This window comes from Rhinopithecus bieti, unplaced genomic scaffold (assembly GCF_001698545.2).
Source record: "Rhinopithecus bieti isolate Rb0 unplaced genomic scaffold, ASM169854v2 scaffold_947, whole genome shotgun sequence".
Classification (NCBI taxonomy): Eukaryota; Metazoa; Chordata; class Mammalia; order Primates; family Cercopithecidae; genus Rhinopithecus; species Rhinopithecus bieti.
Genome location: NW_016803664.1, coordinates 4393692 through 4419909, shown reverse-complemented (window position 1 = coordinate 4419909; position 26218 = coordinate 4393692). Strand labels below are relative to the sequence as shown.

The following is a 26218-nucleotide window of genomic DNA, read 5'->3' as shown; positions in this document are numbered from 1 at the left end:
AGCCGGAGGTCCTGGATCCTCTCTTGGGAGAGGCCTGGGGCCCAGCCGCCCTGGTCATCCCAGTCCTTTCCTGCCTCTGGTGCCGCCACCTCAGAGCTGCTGTTTTCTCAGTAAACCCCTTCTGCTGAGGACCCTCTTTCTTGGCACCCACCATCCTGCCTCATCTCCCTCCCCTGGTGAAATCCACCTGTCACCTGACCTAGGTCCTTGTGCCATTGCCCAGGAACAGATGCTGCTGTCATACCCTGGCCAGCCCCCGCCAGCCCCCACCACGTGCACACACTCACGCCACAAGGATGTGCCGGCCCCGGCTGCACAGCTCCACCTCCTCGCCTGTCATGGTGAGGTAGGTGAACCTGCAGCAGGGCTTGTTGGGGCTGTCAGGGCTCTCGGTGGCCAGGTGCTGGGAGGCAATCTCAGCGCACAGGGCCTCCAGCTCGGTCTCGTCATTGATCTGGAGAGCGGAGGCAGAGTGAGGCTCATTACAAGGCCATGGGAGGTGGAACCCTGATCCCCAGGTGGCTGGGCAAATCCCAGGTGCAGCTGGTGGGATCTACCCTTGGCCGTGTGGATAGGCATGTGACATGGGCTTGGCCAATCAGAACCTGACATCAGTTCAGGGCCGGGCATGTGACCGAGGCCAGGCTAAAGAGACCCACATTCCAGGCCTTTTCCCATGACTATTTGGAGGCAGCGATCCTGTCTCACTGGCACGGGCGGACTATAGGATGGGAAACCCTTTACTGCTGGAGGCCACCTCTGCCCATGTGCTGGGAGAGCCTGCCTGAGACTAATTTTGCTTTCTTTGCTTTTTCTTTTCTTTTTTTTGAGACAGAATTTTGCTCTTGTTGCCCAGGCTGCAATGCAGTGGCGCGATCTGGGCTCACTGCAACCTCTGCCTCCTGAGTTCAAGCAATTCTCCTGCCTCAGCCTCCTGAGGAGCTGGGATTACAGGCGCCCACCACCATGCCTGGTTAATTTTCGTATTTTTAGTAGAGACAGGGTTTCACTATGTTGGTCAGGCTGGTCTCGAACTCCTGACCTCAGGTGATCTACCTGCCTCAGCCTTCCAAAGTGCTGGGATTACAGGCGTGAGCCACTGCACCCAGACCGCTTTTTTGTTTTTTTTTTGAGATGGATTCTCGCTCTGTCAGCTGGAGTGCAGTGGTGTGATCTTGGCTCACTGCAACCTCCGCCTCCTGGGTTCAAGTAATTCTCTGCCTCAGCCTCCCGAGTAGCTGGGATTACAGGCACCTGCCACCATGCCTGGCTAGTTTTGTATTTTAGTAGAGACGGGGTTTCACCATCTTGGCCAGGCTGGTCTTGAACTCCTGACCTTGTGATCCACCCGCCTCAGCCTCCCAAAATGCTGGGATTACAGGCGTGAGCCACCGCGCCTGGCCTCTCCTTTTTTTTTTTTTTTTTTTTTAAAAAAATCTGGATAAGAGGCCTGAGACCAATACTAGATGACACTGTTTGAACACCTGGATTTGGCCCTGCCTGAAGTCAAACCCATCATGGTTTTTGTTTTAAGAGCAACTAATTTTTTTTTTGAGATGGAGTCTTGCTCTGTTGCCCAGGCTGGAGTGCATCGGCACAGTCTTGGCTCACTGTAAGCTCTGCCTCTCGGGTTCAGGTCATTCTCCTGCCTCAACCTCCCAAGCAGCTGGAGACTATAGGCACCTGTCACCACGCCTGGCTAATGTTTTGTATTTTTAGTAGAGATGGGGTTTCACCGTGTTAGCCAGATGGTCTTGATCTCCTGATCTTGTGATCTGCCCACCTAACCCTCCCAAAGTGCTGGGATTACAGGCATGAGCCACCGTGCCCAGTCTAAGAGCAACTAATTTTAAACAATTTTTTCTTTCTTTTTTTTTTTTTTGAGACAGAGTCTCGCTCTGTCGCCCAAGCTGGAGTGCAGTGGCCGGATCTCAGCTCACTGCAAGCTCCGCCTCCTGGGTTCACGCCATTCTCCTGCCTCAGCCTCCCGAGTAGCTGGGACTACAGGCGCCCGCCACCTCGCCCGGCTAGTTTTTTGTATTTTTTAGTAGAGACGGGGTTTCACCGGGTTAGCCAGGATGGTCTCGATCTCCTGACCTCGTGATCCGCCCGTCTCGGCCTCCCAAAGTGCTGGGATTACAGGCTTGAGCCACCGTGCCCGGCCACTAAACAATTTTTTCTAAAGCTGGTTGCAGCTGGGATTTCTGTCCCTTGCCACCAGACAGCCCTGACTTAGTCCTGTCTGTGGAGGTGTACAGGCTACTGCCTCCCCACATTTGGCGACCAGAATCAGGGTCCAGGGAAACTGATTCGCACTGTGTCTGCTGGGCTACCTGGGAGACGACAGGGTCAGACCCAAAGGAGACTGACTGCAGCTCAGGGACAGTGACAGGTGGACGGACATTCAGGTCTAAGCCTGGAGTCTCCTTAGTAGCAACCTCCCTATCCCTTCACCGCAGACACTCCACTGATACAAGTCGAGAGCATTTCTTTCCAGTACACGTCCCACAACACCATGTGGTTCTGCACCCCACACCCTCTGGGGCCCTGGCCATCCCTGCAGCCGGAAGCCTCAGCTGGCCTGTCCGCCAGGACCCCGCCTCGCATCCCCTGCAGCCCCAGCCTGCGCTGCACCCAGAGCCCCAGGAGGACTCCTTGGAAGAGTGCAGGAGATGCATAAACCCTTAGTCCACTGTGGGTGTTCTTTCACCCTTTAGACAATGCCTTGTCATCCCTGTTTCTACCGAGAAGCCACTGGCATCCGGGACTCTGGCTCTGCTATTGTCTTGCAATGGCTGCCCTGAGTGATCCAGGGGGACAATGGCAGAGACCTGGCCAGGCAGTGCCTCAGTCAGCCACGGAGTATTCTGCTGGCGTACGCAGAAGCAGCTGGCACCTCCTTCACCTGAGGCCCAGGAGAGAGCAGCTTCTGCCAGGCCTCAGGCACGATGTTCACTCTCGTGGCCTTGAGGGGCACTGGGTGGGATGTTGCCCTTCACACTCGGCCAGGATGGTTCTCTCAGCTGCAGGGCGTGTGGTGCTGGAGAGCCCGGAAGTCAGAGCAGGCAGCCCTGGGCTCCCGGTGGCTCTGCTCCCTGCCAGCTGTGAGGGCCTGGGCAAGTCACCTCCATTTGGTGAGCCTCACCTTCCTCCTGACCTTGTGATGATGGAATAAAGCCCTCCACCCTCCACCACGAAGGAGACAAGCCTGGACACTCCCTGAGGACAGGGTGAGTGCCCAGAGCCTGTCTGGCCCATGACAGGGCCTCAGTGACGGCCACTGAGTGAATGGAGGGACTGTGGACCCCATCCACCTCCAGGGGGGTGCTGGGCAACAGCACCATGCTCTCAAAACCTACGGGTGCCCTGGACAGGCAGGAAGGGCTCCATCCTGACGCCTCTCCCTTGGTTGACCTCAGGTGGTCCCAGGGTTGACTCCTGTGGTCTGAGGCCCTGAAACAACTCTTAACCTGCACCCCTACAGCCGTTCCCCCAGTGCCTGTTCACTCAGCTCCAGGAGCCCTTACTCATGGCCAGGTGATGAGCACCAATGTGGGAGGACCAGCAGGGCTGGTCATGTTACCTCCAATCTCTGCTGCCAGCAGGGAGGGAGGCCAGAGGCCTCTGTCCCTATGAAACAAGCCTTCCTGGCAGATGGCTCACAACCCTAAGGTCCTCTGGGGGATCCCAACCCAGCCTCAGCAGGGAGCTCGGGTCTGCATGGAGGCCTAAGCAAGGTGGCGGGGAGGCCCCGGGAAGAACTGTGCCTTGTACTCACGCTCTCAAACTTCTTGACATAATTGTAGGTGAGGATGTCTGCTTCCTGCAGGTCTTGCTCAGGGTCCAAGGGCTCGCCCACCAGCGTCTTCCAGAAGGAGGGCAGGAGGTCCAGGGGCAGCGGGACGTCTGCCCGAATAGCAATGCCCAGCAGCTGACCCAGGAAGTGCAGCAGCTGCTCTTCCCCGTAGGTGATGGGGCTCGGGGTCAGGATATACTTGCCCTGGAAGCGGAGGCGGGCATGAGGTGACCTGGGCATGGGCCTCTGTGCCCGCCAATGAACATGTGTTTCAGGCCACCGCACCCTGTGGCAGGCAGGAGAGAAGTCACTGCAAGCTCCCAGAGCCTGCCCAGGCAGTGTGGCAAGGGCCTGTCCCCACAGATTGGGAGGGTTTCTGAAAAGGTTTAGTTTTGATGAGACACACACTGCCCCGCCACCACCAGCCACTGCGCTGGGACCTGAGCTTGGGGACGTGGAGCCTCCTCTCGGTCTCCGCCTACCTTGTTCTTATTGACAGCTGAGCTGGGGCACAGCAGCAGCAGCGACAGCGAGGAACTCTGCAGCTCCTTACACACCTGCCACAGGAAGTGGCGGAAAGAGCCGCCTGCAGGACAGATGAGAAACATGGGCACCTGGGGGCGTCCCAGCGGGAGGTGGCACCGTTCCCTCCCTCTCACCTGCTGGCCAGAGCGGCTACTCTTTCCATGGCCTGCCTGCCGCTGTGGCAGGGTGGAAAGAAGCCACCTCAGGCCTGGGAGGCCTCAGGTCCAATCCCGCTCTCCACTCACTAGCGGGGCCACGCAGTGATACCACAGAGGGCAAGATGTCCCCGAGGCTCAGTCACCTGTCTGTCAAATGGGAGAGTGACCGTACCTTCCCCGAAGGCCATTCGAGGATTCAGTGAGATCACCGCAGGTCCCCACACAGGCAACCTCTCACAGCTGCAAGCCTGCCTGAGTTGTGGACTTGTTTGGTCCATGTCTGTCCCCCTGGGCTGCCTGGTTTCACTCAGCACTGCTTCCCCCACTGCCTGGGCTCGCATCTGTCCAATGACTGTGTAAGTGAATGGACACATGTGTGAATGTGCAAAGGGCAACGGTCACTGCTCATCCTCTCCTGCCGCCATTCAAGATGGGCCTTTGGCCGGGCACAGTGGCTCACGCCTGTAATCCCAGCTCTCAGGGAGGCAGAGGCGGGAGGATAGCTTGAGCCCAGGAGTTCGAGACCTGCCTGGGTAATACAGCGAGACCCCGTTCTCCACAAAAAGGAAAACAACAACAACAACAACAACAACAACAAAAGATGGGCCTTTGGTTTCCTTGCAAATCTCCTCCTCTGGCCTTCCCTGTGTTCCCTATTGGTACCCTGAGGTCAGGGAGCTCTGAGCACAGCTGTGCCCACACCCTGCTTGGTCAGAGCCACATGGAAACCCAGTGTGGGGGCCCAGTGCAGGGGCAGATGTTGGGCCTGGCCCTCACCTCTGCTTCAAGGAGAAGCAGGAGCATCCTGACTGCCGACACCTGGAAGGCCAGGGGCCTGGACCCTGGAACCCCAGTTGGCTACCTGACCTTGGGAAGTGACTTGGCTTTGTGGAGTCCCAGTTTCCCTATGTGTAGGATGGGCCAGGGCTGGCACTCTGGGCAGGTTCACTGCTGTGGGGAGGATAAGGTGTTGAGCGTGAGTCTGGGCTGTCAGTGAACCAGAGCTGTTCTCAGAGAGGCCTAGGAGGCCTGCCCATAGGATGCCAGGGTCCTCTGTCTGGGAGGCAGCTGCATTCCCATGGGGGCAGATCAGAGGAAAGGGGAGAAGGAGCTGGGTGGGGGCTCCCTCCTGCCCGGACAGCCTTTCCCTCCAGGGTGCCCAGCTGTGGAGAAACTAGGTTTCTTCTGCATCTGCAGTGGAGACATTTCCTGAATGTCTGGGGCTAAGCATAGAGGGTCACAAGGGAGCACCTGCTCAGCTGCCAGTCCTCATCCCTGTGGAGTGCGATGGTGCCATCTTAACCAAGGACTCCCCAACACCCTGCCTCTCATGGGGCACACACAAGCTTTCAGGCCTACCAACTCCTCAGCCAGGGCCCTTCCCGGGGAGGGGGCCAACCGGCACTGAGAAGGGCCCTGAGAACAGGTGCCATCCCCAAGCCCAGGAGGGACTGGCTGAGGCTTCCACAGGGGGACGGTCTGGAGGACATGGGTATGAGGCCACTCTGGGTGCAGACCAGGCTTCTGCAGCACAGGCGCTGAGGATGCAGCTTTTACTCTTAGGAATGGAGGTCTTGGGCAGCTGGGGCTAAGGCTGGACACTAAACACAGCTCCTTCAGCGGGAAGCCTGGTGGGCCACAACTTACTGGTGCCGTGGACCTCCTCCCCAGTGAAGCGGATGTTGAAGGCATATGTGGGGTCACCACCACTGGCCAGCTTGACACAGAGCTGAGACGACGGCACTGAGGCCAGCTGCCTGGCAGCCTGACAGAAGTAGGAGTTTTCAGAAGCTCTGATTTCCCCTGGAAAGTGAGATGAGCTGATCAAAGCACCCCCCGTGGCAGCCCTCTGCCCTCCCACTGAGGACAGACCCTGGGCCTAGCAGGCCTGTGCCTGTGCCTGGACCCCTGCTCCCTCCCTGGCCCCCTGTGCCTTCTCTGCCCTTAGAACATCTTAGAGCCTTCTGTGCCTTAGCACTCGTGGCTCCCACTCTGGAACCTGCCCTCCTGGGCCACCAGTGCTTGGATCCTTCTCATCTTCTAGAAGCTTCCCTCTGCCTCTTGGGGAGGTCCTCGCCCCCCAATTCCTCTCTCATTTCCTCTGCGTGTATCCCTTCTGTCTGTCTATACGCTGTGGCAGAGACTCTGGGGAGCCTCCCCAATGCCCTTCTCTCCCTTTCCTTTGATGCTGGAATCCCCATTTTTGGCAGTCGCATGGCTGATCAGAGCAAAGCCTGCCCCATCTGACCCCATGCAGCTAGGCGGGCCCCTGGAAGCCAAGCTCCTTCTGCTATGCCCCTTCCCCGAGCTCCTGAAGGGACCTTCCAGCAGGAAGCCACACACCAGGATGTTCCAGCAGAACGACAGGAGGAACTGCCGCACCAGCCCTGGACCCCCTTCTTCTAGAAGCTTCTTTTATGTTCCAGAAATCCACTAGTGTGTTTAGGCACTGTCATTTTGCATTTTTTGCCCTCTGCAGCCAACCTCACCTCCCACAATTTCCAGTGGGTCCAAGGTGATCTCAGGTGCCGCGTGGTCCGCTGTCCTCTGCACAGTGGCATTCAGCACTCGATTCATCACGGTCACCTTCGTGTCATAGAAGATCAGCCCTAAGGAGAGGAATGTGGGAGAGGCTTGGGTGAGGCTTTGTCCCTTCCTTCCCAGACCCCCAAGACTCTCTTCAGGTCCCTGGGTGTGGCACTCTCAGGCCCCCTGGCGGCAGCAGAGCCGGGTCCTGACTGTGGAGGGTGGTGTGTCGCATCCACCCAGCTGCTAAGTGCATTTACCCTTTGTCATTCCCAGGAGACACCCAATTTCCAGAAACAATGCAAAGAAACTAGAGTTGCAAAATGGAATGTAGAAAATGATACCTATTTTTAATTTAAAAAAAAGACAAAAAGCTCTGTGTGTGCACACGTGTCTGTTTGTATGTGAAGAGAAAAGTCTGGAAGGATAGATACTCATCTGTTAACAATGTCACTCTGGGATGTAGGGATGTGGAGGCCAGATAGTAAACAGAACTTCATATATTTCTAATTAATTTGAAAACCTTAAAAATAATTTTACTTTTCAGAGCATACGTTACTTTTATAATTAAAGTAACTTCCTTTGGGTGGACCTGTTGCTCCAGAGGAGCCCAGCCTGCTAGATGAAAGGTTTCGGGGGGAAGGCATCTTCCTGGGGGGCTGCCCAAGGACCCTGCCCATGGATTCTGGTCCTGGCGTCTTGCAGGTCACCTCTCTCTTCCTGCAGGGCCAGGGCAGGTGCAGGCACTGACCTTTGGCCTCCTTCAACAGGGCGGCGATGCTATGGGTGTACATAGGTGTCTGGCGCAGCTCCACCAGGGGCAGGAAGAAGGTCTCCAGCGTGGTGTTGAGGGACTGCAGCAAGGCGAAGCGCAGGCGCAGGCTCTCGATGGGCACGTCTGCAGGGCGCAGGAGCAGTCAGGCTGAGATCTTGGCCAGATCGGCTGAGATGCCTGACTCACAGGCAACACAGGGGGTCCCTATCACTGGGAACAGGATTGGTGGATTTTTTACCTAGGACCCTGGAGACGCTGTCAGTGAGCGAGTGGCCCCTGATGTGCCTGTGCCTATGCCAAGCAGACACAAAGGGCGAGGCCCTGGCTGGCCAGATGGAGGTGCTGGCTCTTAAGGAGTCCAAGGCCCCCTCATCTACCTTCAGGGCCATGCCAGGGCTGTCCACTGTATTATTTTTTGACTTACTATTTTGAAATAATAATATAGGAGGTTGCAAAAATGGCACAAACAGTCCCGTGTACATTTCACCCAGCGTCCCCCAATGGCGATGTCATATCAAAACCAGTAAACTGTGCTACTGGCACACTGCCCTTCAGTTCTTCACCCTTCACATTGCCACAGACGGAAGTCAGGGACAACCTCTTGCCCACCTTTACCTCCTTGGCACCCAGGAGAGAGCAAGGGCTCTACACCTGTTGCTGATGAGGCAAGCGGCTGAGCACAGCCCCTGGTACGAGTGTAATGAGCTGCTCGCCAACACCTTGTAAAGGGGGGACGTCTGGGAACTAACAATTTATATTTTGTGTGCAATCCTAGTTTTTTTATGGAGATGGAGTTTTGCTCTTGTTGCCCAAGCTGGAGTGCAATGGCGTGATCTTGGCTCACTGCAACCTCCGCCTCCTGGGCTCAAGCGATTCTCCTGCCTCAGCCTCCCAAGTAGCTGGGATTACAGGCATGTGCCACCACGCCCGGCTAATTTTGTATTTTTAGTAGAGATGGGGTTTCTTCATGTTGGTCACGCTGGTCTTGAACTCCCGACCTCAGGTAATCTGCCTGCCTTGGCCTCTCAAAGTGCTGGGATTACAGGCATGAGCCACCGCGCCCGGCCCAGAGAACAGCTTTCTCTCTTTCGAAAGACAGGGGCACCTGAATGGGACTTCCTGCAATCCTAGCTTTTAATAAAAACATGGTGTTCTCCATTATGAAGGCTAATGCCTCTACTGCAAGCTATCAGACTATAAATGCTTCTCACTCCCCATGGCAGCCTGGCCTCAGTGGGGCCTCCAGGCAGTGGCCTGGGCATCCCCTGCAGCCATGCATTTCTGTATCTGCTCCCTGGCTTTGCTTTCATGGGCATTTAAAAAGGCCCCAGACTAATTAGGCCACAGTCCTGGCCCCCTGGCTTGCTCTCCCTGTTTCGTCCGCCCCCTCTTCCTTGCGCACCTGGCGAATAGCAGGTGTTCATGTTCTGAAGTGTTCGTTTGATGGGTGTCTAAATGAATCCAGCCCTTGTAAACGCCCCTTGTCAGGGGGCATGCCCGCATCAGGCAGCAGGGGAGGGGACAGGCCCAGGGCCACATACTCAGGAGACAGGCCACTCTGGGGTCAGCAGCATCCGCAGGGTCCAGGTACACCTCGTGGGGATGGAGCCGTGCGGGTGTGATGGCAAGGTGGCGGCACAGCTGGTTGATGTACTGCACGAGCGCCACGTCCATCTCCAGGGTCCACTTTCTTGAGGCCTTCTGTGCGTGTCGGACATCAATGCAGGCGCACCTGGGGGTGGGGACAGCGAGAGAAGGGCAAAGTGAGGTGGGGTGCACTGGGATGACGGTTGAATTTCTCTTACAGAGTCTTGTCCTCAGCTCCTGGAGCACATTGAGAAGACAGCCTCGCCTTCCAGGTTGTTTCTTGGTGCCTGTACAGCTCCTCATGGGGAAAGTTCTTTCAAAAGAAGCAAGCCAAGCATGCTGGCGGGAGTGGGAACGCTGCAGCATTCTGGGAGGTGGCACCAGGCACCCACCCGTGCCTCACTCCCAAGAGTTGGCAGCAGCGTGTGAGGGTGAAGGAGGAGCTCATAATAGCATCAGCCTGCAGTGTGTCACAAAACTTTCTTCTCCTTAGAGGCAAAGTCTTGCTCTGTTGCCTGGGCTGGAGCACAGTGTGGTGATCATAGCTCACTGCAGCCTTGAACTCCTGGACTCAAGCAATCCTCCCACTACTCAGCCTCTCCAGTAGCTGGGACCACAAGTGCAAGCCACTACTCCTGCCTAATTTTAAAATTTTATTTTATTTTATTTTTTATTTTATTTTATTTATTTTGAGACGGAGTCTCGCTCGTCCACCCAGGCTGGAGTGCTGGGCCGGATCCTCAGCTCACTGCAAGCTCCGCTCCCAGTTCACGCCATTCTTCCTGTCTCAGCCTCCGCGGAGCTGGACTACAGGCCGCCCACGTCGCCAACGGCTAGTTTTTTTTTTTTTTTGAGACGGAGTCTGGCTCTGTCTCCCACCTGGATGCACGTGCCGATCTCAGCTCACTGCATAGCTCCGCCTCCCGGTTACGCCATTCTCCTGCCTCAGCTCCAGAGTACGCGCTGGACTACAGGCGCCGCACCTTCCGCCCAGCTAGTTTTTTTGTAGTTTTTAGTAAGACGGGGTTTCACCGTGGTTAGTCCAGGATGTCTCGATCTCCTGACCTTGGACCGCCGTTCTCCGGCCTCCCAAAAGTGCATGGGAGTACATGGCTTGAGCCACTGCGCCCGGCCTAAAATTAAAATTTTTATTTTTTTATTTTTATTTATTTTTTTTGAGATGGAGTCTTGCTCTGTCACCCAGGCTAGAGTGCAGTGGCCCGATCTCAGCTCACTGCAAGCTCTGCCTCCCGGGTTCACGCCATTCTCCTGCCTCAGTCTCCCAACTAGCTGGGACTACAGGCACACGCTGACACGCCTGGCTAATTTTTTGTATTTTTAGTAGAGACGGGGTTTCACCGTGTTAGCCAGGATGGTCTCGATCTCCTGACCTTGTGATCCGCCCACTTTGGCCTCCCAAAGTGCTGGGATTACAGGCGTGAGCCAATGCGCCTGGTTGATTTTTACATTTTTTTGTAGAGATGGGGTCTCATTGTGTTGCTCAGGCTGTTTCTGAAATTCTGGGCTCAAGCCATCCTCCTGCCTCAGCTCCCAAAGTGCTAGGGTTACAGGAGTGAGCCACTGCGCCTGGCCAGTCACAAGAATTCAGTGACAGGATGCCTGTGAAGCACACGGCAGTGCCCAGCACGTTCCAAATGCACAATAATTGTCAGCTGCTGGTGTCACTGATGTCATTACTCTTTTCCCAGCAAGCCCATTCCAGAATTCACCTGTGGAGCTCTTACAACAGATGGGCCACAGTGTGCTTCTGAGGGCACTGCTGCAGGGCTGTGTTACTGCAGCAATGTCAGACATAACCCAACTGTCTATCGATAGGGGATTAGCTGAATTACACTGCACCTAACAACGCAAAGCTAGGAAGCCAGGAAAATGATCAAGTGGAATAATATGGGATGATGTGGACAAATTTTTAAACAGCAGATTGCAGGCCAGTCGAGGTGGCTCATGCCTGTAATCCCAGCACTTTGGGACGCTGAGGCAGGCAGATTGCTTGAGGCCAGGAATTTGAGACCAGCCTGAGCAACAGTAAAACTCCATCTCTACAAAAAACCCCCCACAAAAATTAGCTGGTCATAGTGGCATGTGCCTGCAGTCCCAGCTACTGGAGAAGCTGAGGTGGGAGGATCACCTGAACCCAGGAGGTTGAGGCTGCAGTGAGCTGTGACCGTGCCACTGCACTTCAGCCTGGGTGACAGAGTCAGACCCTATCTCAAAAGAAAAAAAGCAGACTGCAGAGCAGTATATCTTGTCTGATCCCACTTCAGGGGACTGAAAAAATGTACTTCCAGAAAAATGTTGGGTGAAATATTCACTGAAGCATCACAGAGCCATGCTGTGGGCACCGAATTCCGGACATGACCTGGGTGGGTAGACACTGTGTGAGGTTTTCAGAAAGGGTGCATGTCCTTATTCCATAATATTGGGCTATTAACCCAAGAAAGGCAGGCAGGCAGGCAGGCAGATGCCTGGCACAGCCTCTAATTCCAGAGCCTGTAGCACCTTGAGTGGGCCACCTGTCATATTGGGAACATGACCCTGGGGACCGGGGGAAGGGGGCGGTATCAGGTGTCTCCTTCCTACAGGCCACCTCTGTCCAATCCAAAGAGTGCTCAAAGACAGACCTAAGCCTCTTTCAGAAGGGGGACCCCCCTTCTGAAAGAGGCTCTCTAGGCTGAATGATCCAAGCAGAAGCCTTTGGCTTCCCTTAGAAAAGTCCATGGTGAGGCAGGAAGGATGTGTCAGGGCATCATCACCGCCCCAGAGGGCCCCTGTGAATGTGGCCTTTTATTGGGTATTTTTTTGTTTTTTTGAGACAGGGTCTCACTCTGTCACCCAGGCTGGAGTGCAGTGGCAGGATCTCAGCTCACTGAAGCCTTGGCCTCCTGGGCTCAAGTGATCTTCCCTCCTCAGCCCCCCCAAGTAGCTGGGATTACAAGTGCACATCACCACGTCCAGCTGATTTTGTATTTTAGTAGAGAGGGGTTTCACCATATTGGCCAGGCGGGTCTCAAACTCCTGACCTCGTGATCCGCCTGCCTCAGCCTCCCAAAGTGCTGGGATTACAGGTGTAAGCCACTGCGCCCAGCCCAGTTTCTGATTTCTAAAACAAGTTCAGAAAACTTGTCTCTGCCACCATAATGCAAGATCCATTCAGGGACTGACTCTGAGCCTTCAATGATGGTACAAAAGGCTGGCAGCAAGCAGTAAAGCATTTCTTTTTTTTTTTTTGAGACGGAGTCTCGCTCTGCGACCCAGGCTGGAGGGCAGTGGCCGGATCTCAGCTCACTGCAAGGTCCGCCTCCCGGGTTCACGCCATTCTCCTGCCTCAGCCTCCCGAGTAGCTGGGACTACAGGCGCCCACCACCTCGCCCAGCTAGTTTTTTGTACTTTTTTTAGTAGAGATGGGGTTTCACCATGTTAGCCAGGATGGTCTCGATCTCCTGACCTCGTGATCCGCCCATCTCGGCCTCCCAAAGTGCTGGGACTACAGGCTTGAGCCACCGCGCCCGGCCAGTAAAGCATTTCTTAATTCTGAAAATGGATTTTTTTAAAAAAGCATGTTTTGGTAGCCATTTTCGTTTTCTTTTTCTTTTTTTGAGATGGAGTTTTGCTCTTGTTGCCCAGGCTGGAGTGCAATAGCGCAATCTCAGCTCACTGCAACCTCCGCTTCTCAGGTTCAAGTGATTCTCCTGCCTCAGCCTCTCAAGTAGCTGGGATTACAGGCACTCACCATCACACCCAGCTAATTTTTGTATTTTTAGTAGAGACCGGGTTTCACCATGTTGGTCAGGTTGGTCTTGAACTCCTGACCTCAGGTGATCTGCCCACCTTGGTCTCCCAAAGTGCTGGGATTACAGGTGTGAGCCACCTTGTCTGGCCTTTTTTTTTTTTTTTTTTAGACAGAGTTTGGCTCTTGTTGCCCAGGCCGGAGTGCAATGGTGCAGTCTTGGCTCACTGTAACCCTTTGCCTCCTGGGTTCAAGCGATTCTCCTGCCTCAGTCTCCTGAGTAGCTGGGATTACAAGCACCTGCCACCGCACCCGGCTAATTTTTGTATTTTTAGTAGAGACGGGGTTTCATCATGTTGGCCAGGTTGGTCTTGAATTCCTGACCTCAGGTGATCCACCCGCCTTGGCCTCCCAAAGTGCTGGGATTACAGGCATGAGCCACCGCACTCGGCCTTGGTAGCCATTTTCTTTTTCTTTTTTTGAGATGGAGTCTCACTCTGTCACCCAGGCTGGAGTACAGGGGTGCGATCTTGGCTCACTGCAACCTCCGCCTCCTGGGTTCAAGCGATCGTCCTGCCTCAGCCTCCTGAGTAGCTGGGACTACAGGCATGTACCCCCTGCCCGGCTAATTTTTGTATTTTTAGTAGAGACGGGGTTTCACCATATTGGCCAGGCTGGTCTCAAGCTCCTGACCTCGTGCTTCCCAGAGTGCTGGGATTACAGGTGTGAGGCACCGCGCCTGGCCTGGTAGCCATTTTCATTGACTGATGCCGGGTGTACTTGCTGTGGACAAGGCTGAGTAGGGGTGTGTGTGTGTGTGTATGTGCACACGTGTGTGAGCCAGAGGGAGGGCAGGTCAGGGTGATTTCTGGAGTGCCTGGGATTCACTTATAGCTAGAAAGGGGAAACTATATTTAGTCCCTGGAGAGCTGTGGCCTAGCTGTGCCCCTGCCTGGGAAGGAGTGAGGGCAATGGGGACTCGAGGCAAAGTATGACTCTGAGGACAAGGTTCTTTGGGTAAGAAATTGTCTGTTATGGGACTGAACTGTGTCCTCCCAGTCCCCGAACAGATACATATGTTGAAGCCCTAATTCCCAGTGTGACTGTATTTGGAGACAGAGCCTTTAAAGAGGTGCTTGAGGTCATCAGAGTGGGCTCCTAATCCAACAGGACTGGGGTCCTTGTAAGAAGAGGAGATTAGAACACAGATAGGTACTGAGGGAAGACTTCATGTGGGGACCTTGAGAAGGTGGCAGTCTGGGAGCCAAGAAGAGTGGCCCCAGGAGAAACCAGCACTGCTGACACCTTGATCTGGGCCTTCCAGACTCCAGAACTGAGAGAGAACAAGTTTCTGTTGTTTAAGCCACCCAGTGTGTGGTGTCCTGTCACAGCAGCCCAAGCTGAGCAGCACAGCCTCCAAGTCAGGAGTGTGGAGAAAAAGAACAGGTTTGTTTACAAATGGGTTAGAAAACCTATTTAGCACTTAGGGAAAAATTCAGAAATCATGAAATAACTCAGAAAGCATTATCAACAGGGGAGATGGACCAGCTCCTCAGAAATTATGCTCTTGGCTGAAAACAATTTCTATGCAAGATGCCAACTGAGTTGAGGGGTAACCCTCTTACCTCTCAAAATGAAGATCATAACCACAGGACAAGATCGCCCTCCAGACACTGCGGATGTCTTGCTTGGCTCGGTCAATAACAAATTTGTGAAATCCTTCCAGCGTCAGGTATTTTTCCTCAGGGACTGGTGGAAAGGGTCCAGTGTGAGGAATCTGGTGAGACCTGAGCACGTTGCACGCTGCCAATGTGCTCTGCTCTCGCCACAGCCTCTCCCTTAAGGCACAACCCACCTAATTCCCCTCTCCCTCCCTTAACTCTGGGAATTGTCATTTGCCATCACAACCCACTGCACACAGGACACTCATAAGCCCTCATGTGCCCAGGCCCCCAAGGGCTCTGTCTCCCTCAACAGGCTGCAGTTTCCCACGTCCCCTCTTTCTATGAATCTCTAAAACATCCCCGACTGACAAAGCAATTTTCCAGACAACAAGAACAGCTTTCTCCAATGCTGCCTGGGCCTTTCTGGAGGCCTGCGTTCTACTGCCCCAGCACGGGCTGCTAGCTTATGCCAGTGCCTTCTAGAAGAAAGTGTCCATGCAGATTTCCCAATTTTCACTTTTTGGTCACAATCATCTATTCTTCATCCTGGGCGTGTGGTGTTTCTGGAACTGCTATTTTACCTCCTCAAGTTCACGATCATCAAAGATGGCATCGAGGGGCGATCCCTGGCCAGGAATATTTCCCAGAATCTCTGGAAATGCTGCCCTGCCTGATACCCCAGGGAACCCAGAGCCCAGAGCAGAGGCCATCTCAGGAGCAGAGTGGCCAGTCGGGAAAAGCAGAGGCCTGCTCCGGAGGGGCTGCCCAGTCTCCAGGATGGAAGCAGGTCCCAGCCCACTCCAGGCCCCATCTGCTCATTCACCTTCTTGTTTTTTGGTAGGGGACTTTTCTGGGTCCTTTTCATCTGGTTTGCTCTTTTCTGGTGACTTTGGCTTCACAGTTGGCTTCTTCTCACTTAAGGCAGTCCTGCTGTAGACCAAAGCACTGGAATTAGACTAATGCATGTTCACACCTCCTCCCGATAGGAAATACACAGCCTCGTACAGTCATTCATTCCTGCCCCCTCCTCCAACTTAGGGCTTAGGGCTCAGACAGGGCTGGGTTCAAGACCGCCTTTGCTCTGAGTGAGAAAAGTTTACTGAGCAAATTACAAGGACAAATCCGTGCCTTAAAATGTGAAAAATCTTGTAGAGACTCTTTTCAGACCCTCTTTCTACATATTTTAGAGCTACCTTGTTCTATAAGGTAGCTGCTAGCCAGATGTAGCTACCTAAAGTTAATTAAAATGAAATATGATCACAAATTCAGTTCTTGTTCACCCTTGCCACACTGCAAATGCCCCATAGCCAGTTGTGGCTTAGGGGCTGCTGTACCCAACAGCACAGATATAGACACAGCACTGATTTCTACCAGCACAGAAAGCACTATGGGACAGTGCTGATTGAAAAACACCATTTCTACATAACGAATTAACTTTTAAAAATCTTTATTTTTCTGGTTAAACAATTCCTCTAGCGATTCTGCCTAGGTAATATTTTGCTATCAAGGTTTCATCTCTGTGTACTCGAGAGTCATAGACCCGTGTCTAAAGAATATTCTATTAAATTTATATGCATATCCACACATGGAATGCTATGTAGCTATTTTTTAAAAAAGGAATGGGGAATTCTTTTTGTACTGGTCTGAAATGATTTCCAAAATTAGTATTAAATAAAAATGGCAGCCGGGCGCGGTGGCTCACACCTGTAATCCCAGCACTTTGGGAGGCCGAGGCGGGCGGATCACGAGGTCAAGAGATTGAGACCATCCTGGCTAACACGGTGAAACCCCGTCTCTACCAAAAATACAAAAAATTAGCTGGGTGTGGTGGCGGGTGCCTGTAGTCCCAGCTACTCGGGAGGCTGAGGCAGGAGAATGGCGTGAACCCGGGAGGCAGAGCTTGCAGTGAGCTGAGATCACGTCACTGCACTCCAGCCTGGGTGACAGAGCGAGACTCCGTCTCAAAAAATAAAAAATAAATAAAAAAATAAAAATGGCAAGGTGTGGACATTGTGTATGGTACCCAACACTGGGCATATGTATAGAATTGCTTCTGTATTTATAGAAAGGGTTCTTCTGAAAGGCTACAGAAGTAACCTTGCAGGCTCAGGGAGGGGAACTTCAAGGCTTAAGAATGGTCGGAGGAAGAGTGGCTTTTCACTGCACATGCTTTTGAATTTTGTACTATTTTAGTCATTCAAAACTTAAGAAAATAATATAGAGGCATAAATCAAAGGTCATGTACTTAAAAGTAGTTGCTATGCATGGGGCAATTTGATTTTTTCCAATAGGCACTATGCATTTTCTTTTCTTTTTTTTTTTTTTTGAGACAGGGTCTCACTCTGTCACCCAGGCTGGACAGGAGTGCAGTGGTGTGATTATGGCTCACTGCAGCCTCGACCTCTGGGGCTCAAGCCATCCTCCTGCCTCAGCTTCTTGAGTAGCTTCTTGAGTAGCTGGGACCACAGGTGCATGCCACCACAGTCAGCTAATTTTTATATTGTTTTGTAGAGATGGAATTTTGCCATGTTGGTCTTGAAGTCCTGGGCTTAAGGCGTTATGCATTTTCTTATCTTCCTACAATAACTATGCATTATTTGTGTGGCTAAAAGAAGGATTAAAAAAAATTTACAGGGGGGAGGGATAGCATTAGGAGATATACCTAATGTAAATGATGAGTTAATGGGTGCAGCACACCAACATGGCACATGTATGTAACAAACCTGCATGTTGTGCACATGTACCCTAAAACTTAAAGTATAATAAACAACAACAACAATAAAAAAAAAAAATACAACATTTTAGATGTTGTCTTCATTTAGATGGGTCAGCTTTCCAGCCTGCATGGTCAGGATTTGACCACACCTGTGGATAAAATGAAACTCCAGTGTTCACCTGATGGAGCTGAGGACTCAGGAAAGAGCTCAGCAGAAAGGGTCCAGACACCCACCGGGCGCAGTGGCTCCTGCCTGTAACCTCGGAACTTTAGGAGGCCAGTGCAGGCCGATCGCTTGAGCCCAGGAGTTCGAGACCAGCCTGGCCAACATGGTGAAACCCCATCTCTACAGAAAAATTTAAAAAATTAGTCAGGTGAGGTGTCATATGCCTGTAGTCCCAGATACTCAGGAGGCTGAGGTGGGAGGATCGCTTGAGCCTGGCTGCAGTGAGTTGTGATCGGGCCGCTGTACTCCAGCCTGGGCGACAAAGCCTGACACCAGGCTCCTCCAGAGGAGTTGCGGCCCCCCAGGCTCCTGCACAGAGGCTGCCCCCACATCTGCCCACAGGCCAGGCTGCCCAGGCTCCTTGGGGCACACACCTGACGCTGTTGAGCACGGCCTTGTCCTTGGTGGGCGGCTTGGTGATGGGCCGCTTGGTGCTCACCACCTTCACGGGGTGCTGCTCCTTCCCGGCCTTGCTGTACTTGCTCTTGTCAAACTTGGGCTTTGGCACGCCATACTTCCTCAGGATCTGTGGAGCACAGAGGTGGCAGGGAGACTCTGAGTTTCGTCCTGTGGGGCACCCGAGGCCCAGCCTGGGTATGGTGGGGACGGGCAGCTACCTGGGTGAGCTGATCTTCCAGCACCTTTTTTGGAGGCCGGACATTGGTGAAGAAAAGGTGGAGGAGGTTGCCTGGGGTCTGGGAGTTGATCTGCTCTTTGCTAAGATAAATGTCAGAGACTCTGATGGGCTTTGCTGGTGTCAGGCTCAGCGTCTGCTCTGAATGGGCACAGCTCTTAAATATCTCCGTCAGAACCTCTCTGGCCCCGGGCACCAGCTTCTCCCCTGTTGGATGGAGAGGGGGCAAAACAATTCTGCCGTGAACATACATCAGGACAAGCCCTGAGAGCATTCTGTTTGCAAACACTGTTTGAAAGGGGCAGTAGATGGACATCAGAGGAAGGGCGAGCTGCCCACCAAAGCCTGGTTCCCTCTCTGGGCACAGCCCAGCACATGCCCAGCCTTCCTTGCCGTAAGGTGAGGCCCTGCAACCGTGGTCATTGTGGGATGTGAGCCACATGGGGGCCAGGCTGCTGTCCTCTGCACTTGGCCCCTACCTGGCTGCTCGGGGATGACAGGCCCCTCCCCGAGGGTGGGCACACTTCAGTGCTCACCCTGACTCTTACATCTGCAGGGAATTAACTTCCACTGAACTTGAGTCATTGTCCTCCTGGGGCTATTTATCATAGCAGTTTAGTCTAGAATAATCCCAGAGGATAGATAGTTAGCAAGTATTTTTAGTTGGAAGTACAACTTGTTAAACAGGTGATCGCATTCTTAGGAAATATTCTTCAAAATTGGTGCAATGAACAGGTGAAAAAGAAAGTTTTCTGAGATACAAGAAAACTGTCTATGAGCACTGAAAAAATATTTTTTTGTTCCCAAACAAGCACTTCAGAAGGTGCTCTCGCCTTTCCAAAGGGCCAGTCATGAACCCATCTGCATGCTCTCAGGAATCACTCCCTTCTCCTGGCAACCCAGGCCCCTCACTCCCTCTGGCCTGCTCCATCTCCTGGGGAGTCTGGCCTAGGCCAGGCCCAGCTGTGGCAACTCCAGCACATCTGGGCTGAGGGTGGGAGGGGCAGGTGTGGGGAAGAGAGAGGCTGAGCCTTAAGCTGACTCAGCAGAGTCACAAGTTGAAAACCCTCACATGAGGCCAGGTGCGGTAGCTCACACCTGCAATCCCAGCACTTTGGAAGGCTGAGGCAGGTGGGTCACTTGAGGTCAGAGTTTGAGACCAGCCTGGGCAACATGGTGAAGCAAAATACAAAAATTAGCCAGGCGTGGTGGCGTGTGCCTATTGTCTCAGCTACTCAGGAGGCTGAGACACAAGAATCTCTTGAAACCAGGAGGTGGAGGTTGCAGTGAGCCGAGATGGTACCACTGCAATTCCAGCCTGGGTGACAGAGTGAGACTCTGTTTCAGAAAACAAAACAAAACAAAAAAACAACCCTCACATGAGGAGTGTACCTGGCACCATGAGGCATATCCATGCAGTACCAAAAGACCAGGTACCATATGTGGAAAGTCTGACTGTAAAAGAACCAGGAACTAGAACTAAAATTCAGTATCTAAGTATGAGGAGACTGGGAAAGATAATCATGGCAGAAAGACCTCAGGCTTCCTGTTAAGCAGACCGGACATCGACCTTGGGGGCAGCTGAGAGCTGAGGGGACAAAACGCATGCCAATAAGGGACAGGGCCGGGACCAGGATGAGCCCACCGAGGCTCAATGCCAGGCAAGATTTAAGGAAATGCCAAAAACCTCAGTCATCAAGATAAACAATACTTTACTGTAGTATTTTAATCAGTCAAAATTATTTAGTAGCACTTGTGAGCTAAAAAAAAAAAAAAAATTGGGCAAGGTGGCTCACGCTTGTAATCCCAGCACTTTGGGAGGCTGAGGCAGGCCTCCGCAGGATTACCTGAGGTCAGGAGTTCAAGTCCAGCCTAGCCAATGTGGTGAAAACCCGTCTCTACTAAAAATACAAAAATTTGCCAGCATGGTGGTGAGTGCCTGTAGTCCCAGCTACTCAGGAGGCTGAGGTAGGAGAACTGCTTGAACCCCAGAGGTGGAGGATGCAGTGAGCTGAGATAGCACCACTGCATTCCAGCCTGGGCGACAGAGGCTCAGAAAAAAAAAAAAAAAAAAAAAAAAAAAAAAATTAAATGTAAAACTCCATAATAGCAAAATATTTACAGTGTGGGTGCTGGACCGATATCAGAGCCTCGAGAAAAAATCAGTATCAGTAATGCTGATCCTATCTTTATTTAAAATTTTAACACTTTGCTGATCATGGATACTTTACATTAATTTTGACTTTAAAAAAACTGTACTAGAATATTATTTATCTTACTGACTGAGTTTTCTGGAGCCCCATTAAATTGTGTCCCCAAGATCTCACTTACCTCACCCTGATCCTACCTCTGAGGGAACATTTCCAGATTTCATGATTAGGGTAAGCAAGTTTTTTTTTTTTTTTTTTTTAAAGATGGGGTCACCCAGGTTGGACTGCAGTGGTGTGATATCAGCTCACTGCAGCCTCCAACTCCTGGGCTCAAGTGATCTTCCCAGCTTAGCCTCCTGAGTAGCTGGGACTACAGGCATGCGCCACCATGCCCAGCTTATTTTATGTTTTGTAGAGACGAGGTCTCACTATGCTGCCCAGGCTGGTCTCAAACTCCTGGGCTCAAGCAATCCATCTGCCTCGGCTTTCCAAAGTGCTGGGATTACAGGCATGAGCCACTTTGCCGGGCCTGGGGTAATAATTTTAAACAACAAAACCTCTACTCAAATTACATTTTTTGGCTGGGTGCAGTGGTTCACACCTGTAACCCCAGCACTTTGGGAGGCTGAGGTGGGCGGATCACCTGAGGTCAGGAGTTTGAGACTGGCCTGGCCAACATGGTGAAACCCCGCCTCTACTAAAATACAAAATTACAAAAAATTTTAATATACAAAAATTAACTGGGTATGGTGGTATGCCTGTAATCCCAGCTACCGGGGAGGCTGAGGCAGGGAGAATTGCTTGAACCTGGGAGGTGGAAATTTCAGTGAGCTGAGACTGCACCACTGCACTCCAGCCTGGGTGACAGAGTGAGACTCTGTCTTAAAAAAAAAAAAAAATTTACAATTTTGTACTTCAAAAACACAAAACAACACAGCAACTCTATGACAAAATTTCAAATATTAAAGAATTAGATTAAGGCCGGTGTGATGGCTCACGCCTATAGTCCTAGCACTTTGGGAGGCCGAGGCTGGAGGACTGCTTGAGTCTAGGAGTTTGAGACCAGCCTGGGCAACATAGGAAGACTCTCTCTGTACAAATAATAAGTAAAATAATTTTTTTAAAGAAAAGAATTTTAAAAAGAAAAAAGGAATAAAAAAAGAAAAAAAGAGGAATTAAAAAAAAAAAGAAATTAGTGGGAAGGAGACAGAGTTTGCTCCACAAAAGAGCCACCAGAATGGCAAAAGGGCTGGCAAACGGGACTTCAGAGAAAAAAGGGCTGGAACTGTTTCTTTCCCAGGGATCAGTTTACAAGGGGGAGGCATGAGCTGTCCTCAAGCATATGACCAAATACTTACCAGCAATGTTCTAGCTGCATAGGACAGAACAAAATAAATACACTTGCACTTGAACCAGGGGAAGCCTGGCTAGACAAAAAGGAAAAAATGACTTGAATACAAGCCCACATTCAAGCCTGTTGCAGGCGGTGCAAAGCCACCCCTGGTAGCCTCTCCAGCTGGAACATGGCAGGCCTGTGGCAGGGGCTGCCCCCATGGCCTTCAGCGCCCTGACAGCTGGGAGAGGAGGGGAACATTTCTTCTTTTCACATCATACAAAGATGCACACAATCAGCCCCTACTGGCAAACAATGGAGCCTCTTGTCCCATCTCCCCAACACTCTCTGAATTGTTTTCAAAATCTGCAACCCAGGAATAGCTGCCAAGTTCCTCTTTAATGCAAGATGTTAAAAATAGGGGACACTGGGGAGGAGAGGAGATTTTAATGCAGTTTTTTTCTGTGAGCCTAAAATTGCTCCACAAAAAGTCTACAGATTAAAAACAAATCCAGAACCCACCTTTAATTGACTTATCATTGAAATAATCTTCTAACCCTGGGCTCCCTTGAGTATCAAAGAGACTCTGATTTACTACAGACACGGTTAGAATCTCTTCGGTTGACATTTCCATCAATTCATCTTCACCATCCAAACTTGACAAACCAATCAAATCATTATTGTTAAATAAACTTGCTCGAATTTTCTCAATTTTGGCTCGGGATCTTATCTGTGTGAACAGAGAACAGGGTCAGGATTTAAGTAGCGTGACCAGGCATTCAGTGTGAGTGAACTTCTCCCTCCCACCTTTTCCTGGAAACCCTCTATTCCTCTGGAGAGATGTGAGAGCTGCCCGACTCCGGTGAGCTGGACCTCCTGGGAAACTTTCTCCCACAGGCCAACAACAGCAACTTTTAGCAAACGACTCAACCTGAAATCTCGTCACTAAACCTCGGCTAGGTCTGTGGCTTGCCTCTGATTCCCAGGGAGTAAAAATCCATGCCTAACTGAGGAAGTCTCCACGAAGGAGGATGATGGATTCAAAGAAGTGATTCTAGGAAAGAAACCAGCTGCTTGATCTTTGAACCCTCCTTGCAGAGCCTGCTGGGAGAGTATAACGCATGTCAGTTCCCTACCTGTACTGTTACGCAAAGGCACAGAAAGGCTTTGATGCAGGATTTCTAAACAGCGAGGCCTAAGAAATACATGGGATCCTGTAGTGGAACTATGACTCGCTAGCATGCAGGTCATCTGAAACTCAGAATCACCTAGGACAGGATGGCAGGAGTCTATCCTCACACTGCTTAGTGACCATCCCTCCTGCCAATGGCAACACCAAAAAGAACAAAAAAAACCCAAGGCCGCTCAAGAAGATGTGATGGGGCTGAGTCAGAATGCATCGATGGCAGCCACCCACCAGGGAAGGCCAGGCCCTGAGCCCTCTGGCTCCCCTTTACTTTGTGATATGGGACTTGGTGTCACTCTTAGAGATGTCATCCCCAGCAGACTCATTGTGCTCATTCCAAGGGCTACCCCAGGGAGCCCCTGACTGCTCCACCATTACCTACTAGGAAATAAATTTGAGAGGTTTAAAGAGGCTTGGGGGATTGAAATGGGTCATGATTTAGTTGTTGCAGAGGCTTGAGAGCTGTTACCTCCACGACTGCGAAGCCTTTGATGGGGCGTGCCACTAGGGGCTGGTGGTCCAGGGAAGTTATTGTGTACATGGAGCCCATGTCCGACACCAAGGCCGTCTCTGCATTGTCCAGGGGCTCCCCCAGACTGCCCAGGCTGCCCAGGCTGCCGGTGCTGCACAGGGAAATGTCCAGGCTCTCCTGGCTGGACACCACGTGGGGCTCCAACAGGCCCGGAGGGATGGGCAGCTCAAGGCCGGCAGGCAGCGGATCCACGGAGAGGTCGCTGACAGTTTGGGAGATGCCCTGGGAGCTGCAGATGGATGCCTGGCTGGTGGAGGCGGAGGCGCTGATGCTCATGGCGGGGGTCAGGCTGCTGGACGTGCTGACTTCCATGCTGTCTGTGCCAGGGAAGGCCAGGGTCTTCTCCGGCTCAGCTTTCCCGTCCCCGCCCTCGGCCTTGTCTTTTGGCTTCTTGGGGTCTTCTTCCTGCAGCGGGATGTAGATCTCGTCTTTGAAGACCCCGCCGTGGGCGTTGCAGGCCTTGCGGATGGCGCCTCTGACTACGCCCTCGTCCAGGTGGGTGGGGATCCCGGAGATCACAAGCAAGCGGCTGTGGGCGGTGGGGCCCACCAGGGCCTGGCAGGCATCGGCGATGGCATCACTCGTCACGCCCAGCCCCTGTGGGTCCTTCCTGGTGAGGTGGCGGAGGATGATGAGCAAGGTGAGTGCGCGGTGGAACCACAGCATGTCCTCGGGCTTGCTGCCTCCGATGCTGAGCACGGTGGGGTCCGAGTCCACGGTGCGAGAAGACTGGCGCTTGCCCGACGAGGAGGCCTTTTCCCGCTTCATCTTGACTTTTTTCCTCTTGGAGAGGAGGCTGGGACTCTGCGGGGTCTGTCCTGGCGAGGACGAGGAGGAGGAGGACGAGTCACTGAGATTTGGGGCGGTCGCTGAGGTCACCCCGCTGGCTGTGACACTCATGTTAGTAGGCAGGGTCACTTCGGCCACCGCCAGGCACCCTTCCATAAGTGCATGAAAATACGTAGAGAACCTGCCCTGGTCGCCGGCCGCCGGGCCCCCGGATCCCCCACAGGTGCTGCCTGAGATCCAGTTCTGCGTCTCCTCATCGTACAGCTTGTGGAGCTCCGACTGCAAGGCCATCAGCATGGCCAGGCAGGGGTTCAGCTGGAGGGCGATTGAGGAGGACAGGCCAGCGGGGTGCCGCCTCTGCTCCAGGGTGTGCACAGTGCGCAGGAGCTCTGCCAGGAGATGGAAAACAAGCTCCTTCACGCACGCTGCCATGTCCGTGGTCCACAGGAAGTTTCCTGAGGCAAATGAAAATAGTAACAGTAATTACTATGCAGCACTGGCTATGTTCCAGGCCCAGTTCTGAGCCTAGAATCAACCCTCATAACAACCCTGTGAACAGAGACTGGGCAATTCAGTCCCTTCTTACAGATGGAGAAACAGAGGTTGGGAGGTGGAGGCCTGGCTGGAGGTCACACAGCTACCAGACAAGAGAGCTGGGATTCAGAGCTGAGGGGCTGGCCCCAGAGGTGAAGGCTTTGACCTTTGTGCCCAATGGCAGGGTGCCAGCAAAACACCATCATTTTCTGTCTCAAAAGGTTATGCAGCATGTTGGTGATAAGTCCCTAGAATAATGTTTCCCAAAGTACTGGATGTTTACTACGGGGCACACAAGCCAATTTTACCAAATGGCACTGAAACACACACTGAAACATTGTTCCTTTTAAACTCCTCTTTTAGTCCTGATTTTTGTCAAGAAAGCCTTACTTTGAGGGTGTTTTTTTTTTTTTTTTTTTTTTGAGACAGGGTCTTGCTCTGTCACCCAGGCTGGAGTGCAGTGGCATAATCATAGCTCACTGCTGCCTCAGCCTCCTGGGCTCAAGCGATACCTCAGCCTCCTGAGTAGCTGGGATTACAGGTGTGTGAGACCATGCCCAGCTAATTTTTGTATTATTATTTTTCTTTTGCAGAGACAGTTTTCATGGTTTTGCCATGTTGCCCAGGCTGGTCTAGAACTCCTGGGCTCAAGCGATCCTCCCACCTCAGCCTCCCAAAGCGCTGGGTTTACAGGTGTGTGCCACTGTGCCTGGCCATGAGGCTGGCACATTTTTTTTTTCTTTTTAAATTTTTTAAAAAATTTAAATAATATTTTAAAAATACTTTATTTTTTTATTTTTTATTTTTTGAGAGTGAGTCTCAGTCTGTCACCCAGACTGGAGTGCAGTGGCATGATCTCAGCTCACTGCAACCTCTGACTCCTGGGTTCAAGCAATTCTCTGCCTCAGCCTCCCGCATAGCTGGGATTACAGGCTTCTACCATCATGTCCAGCTAATTTTTGTATTTTTAGTAGAGACAGGGTTTTATCATCTTGGTCAGACTAGTCTTGAACTCCTGACCTACCTCGTGATCCACCCGCCTCAGCCTCCCAAAGTGCTGGGATTATAGGCATGAGCCACCGTGCCTGGCCTTCTTTAATAATTTTTTAAGCTACTTTGTTTTTTTTTGTTTTTTGTTTTGTTTTGTTTTGTTTTGTTTGCCGAGACAAAGTCTGCCTCTATCACCCGGGCTGGAGTGCAGTGGCGTGATCTCAGCTCATTACCACCTCCGCCTCCCAGGTTCAAGCAATTCTCATACTTCAGCATCCAGAGTAACTTGAATTACAGGCATGTGCCAGCACACCCAGATAATTTTTATATTTTTAGAAGAGACGGGGTT

The 26218-nt window shown here is 52.2% G+C and overlaps 1 protein-coding gene across 7 annotated transcripts in view; it reads right to left on the bottom strand.

Moving 5' to 3' along the window:
• The window catches only part of HECTD4 (HECT domain E3 ubiquitin protein ligase 4), a 229395-nt gene that overhangs the window by 3620 nt on the left and 199557 nt on the right, over positions 1–26218 (bottom strand). For 5 of the 7 annotated variants that reach the window (XM_017847150.1, XM_017847117.1, XM_017847134.1 and 2 more), the window contains exons 61-73: positions 23494–24800; positions 22361–22568; positions 18339–18562; positions 18096–18247; positions 15603–15709; positions 14741–14864; positions 9322–9512; positions 7757–7903; positions 6969–7088; positions 6127–6282; positions 4279–4382; positions 3779–4000; positions 288–454 (exon numbers count right to left, since the gene is read on the bottom strand). In XM_017847150.1, coding sequence (XP_017702639.1) covers positions 288–454; positions 3779–4000; positions 4279–4382; positions 6127–6282; positions 6969–7088; positions 7757–7903; positions 9322–9512; positions 14741–14864; positions 15603–15709; positions 18096–18247; positions 18339–18562; positions 22361–22568; positions 23494–24800 — 3229 coding nt within the window. Of the gene's footprint in view, positions 1–287; positions 455–3778; positions 4001–4278; positions 4383–6126; positions 6283–6968; positions 7089–7756; positions 7991–9321; positions 9513–14740; positions 14865–15602; positions 15710–18095; positions 18248–18338; positions 18563–22360; positions 22569–23493; positions 24801–26218 lie in introns of those variants that run through there. The other 2 variants (XM_017847127.1, XM_017847162.1) reach the window with 2 other exon arrangements.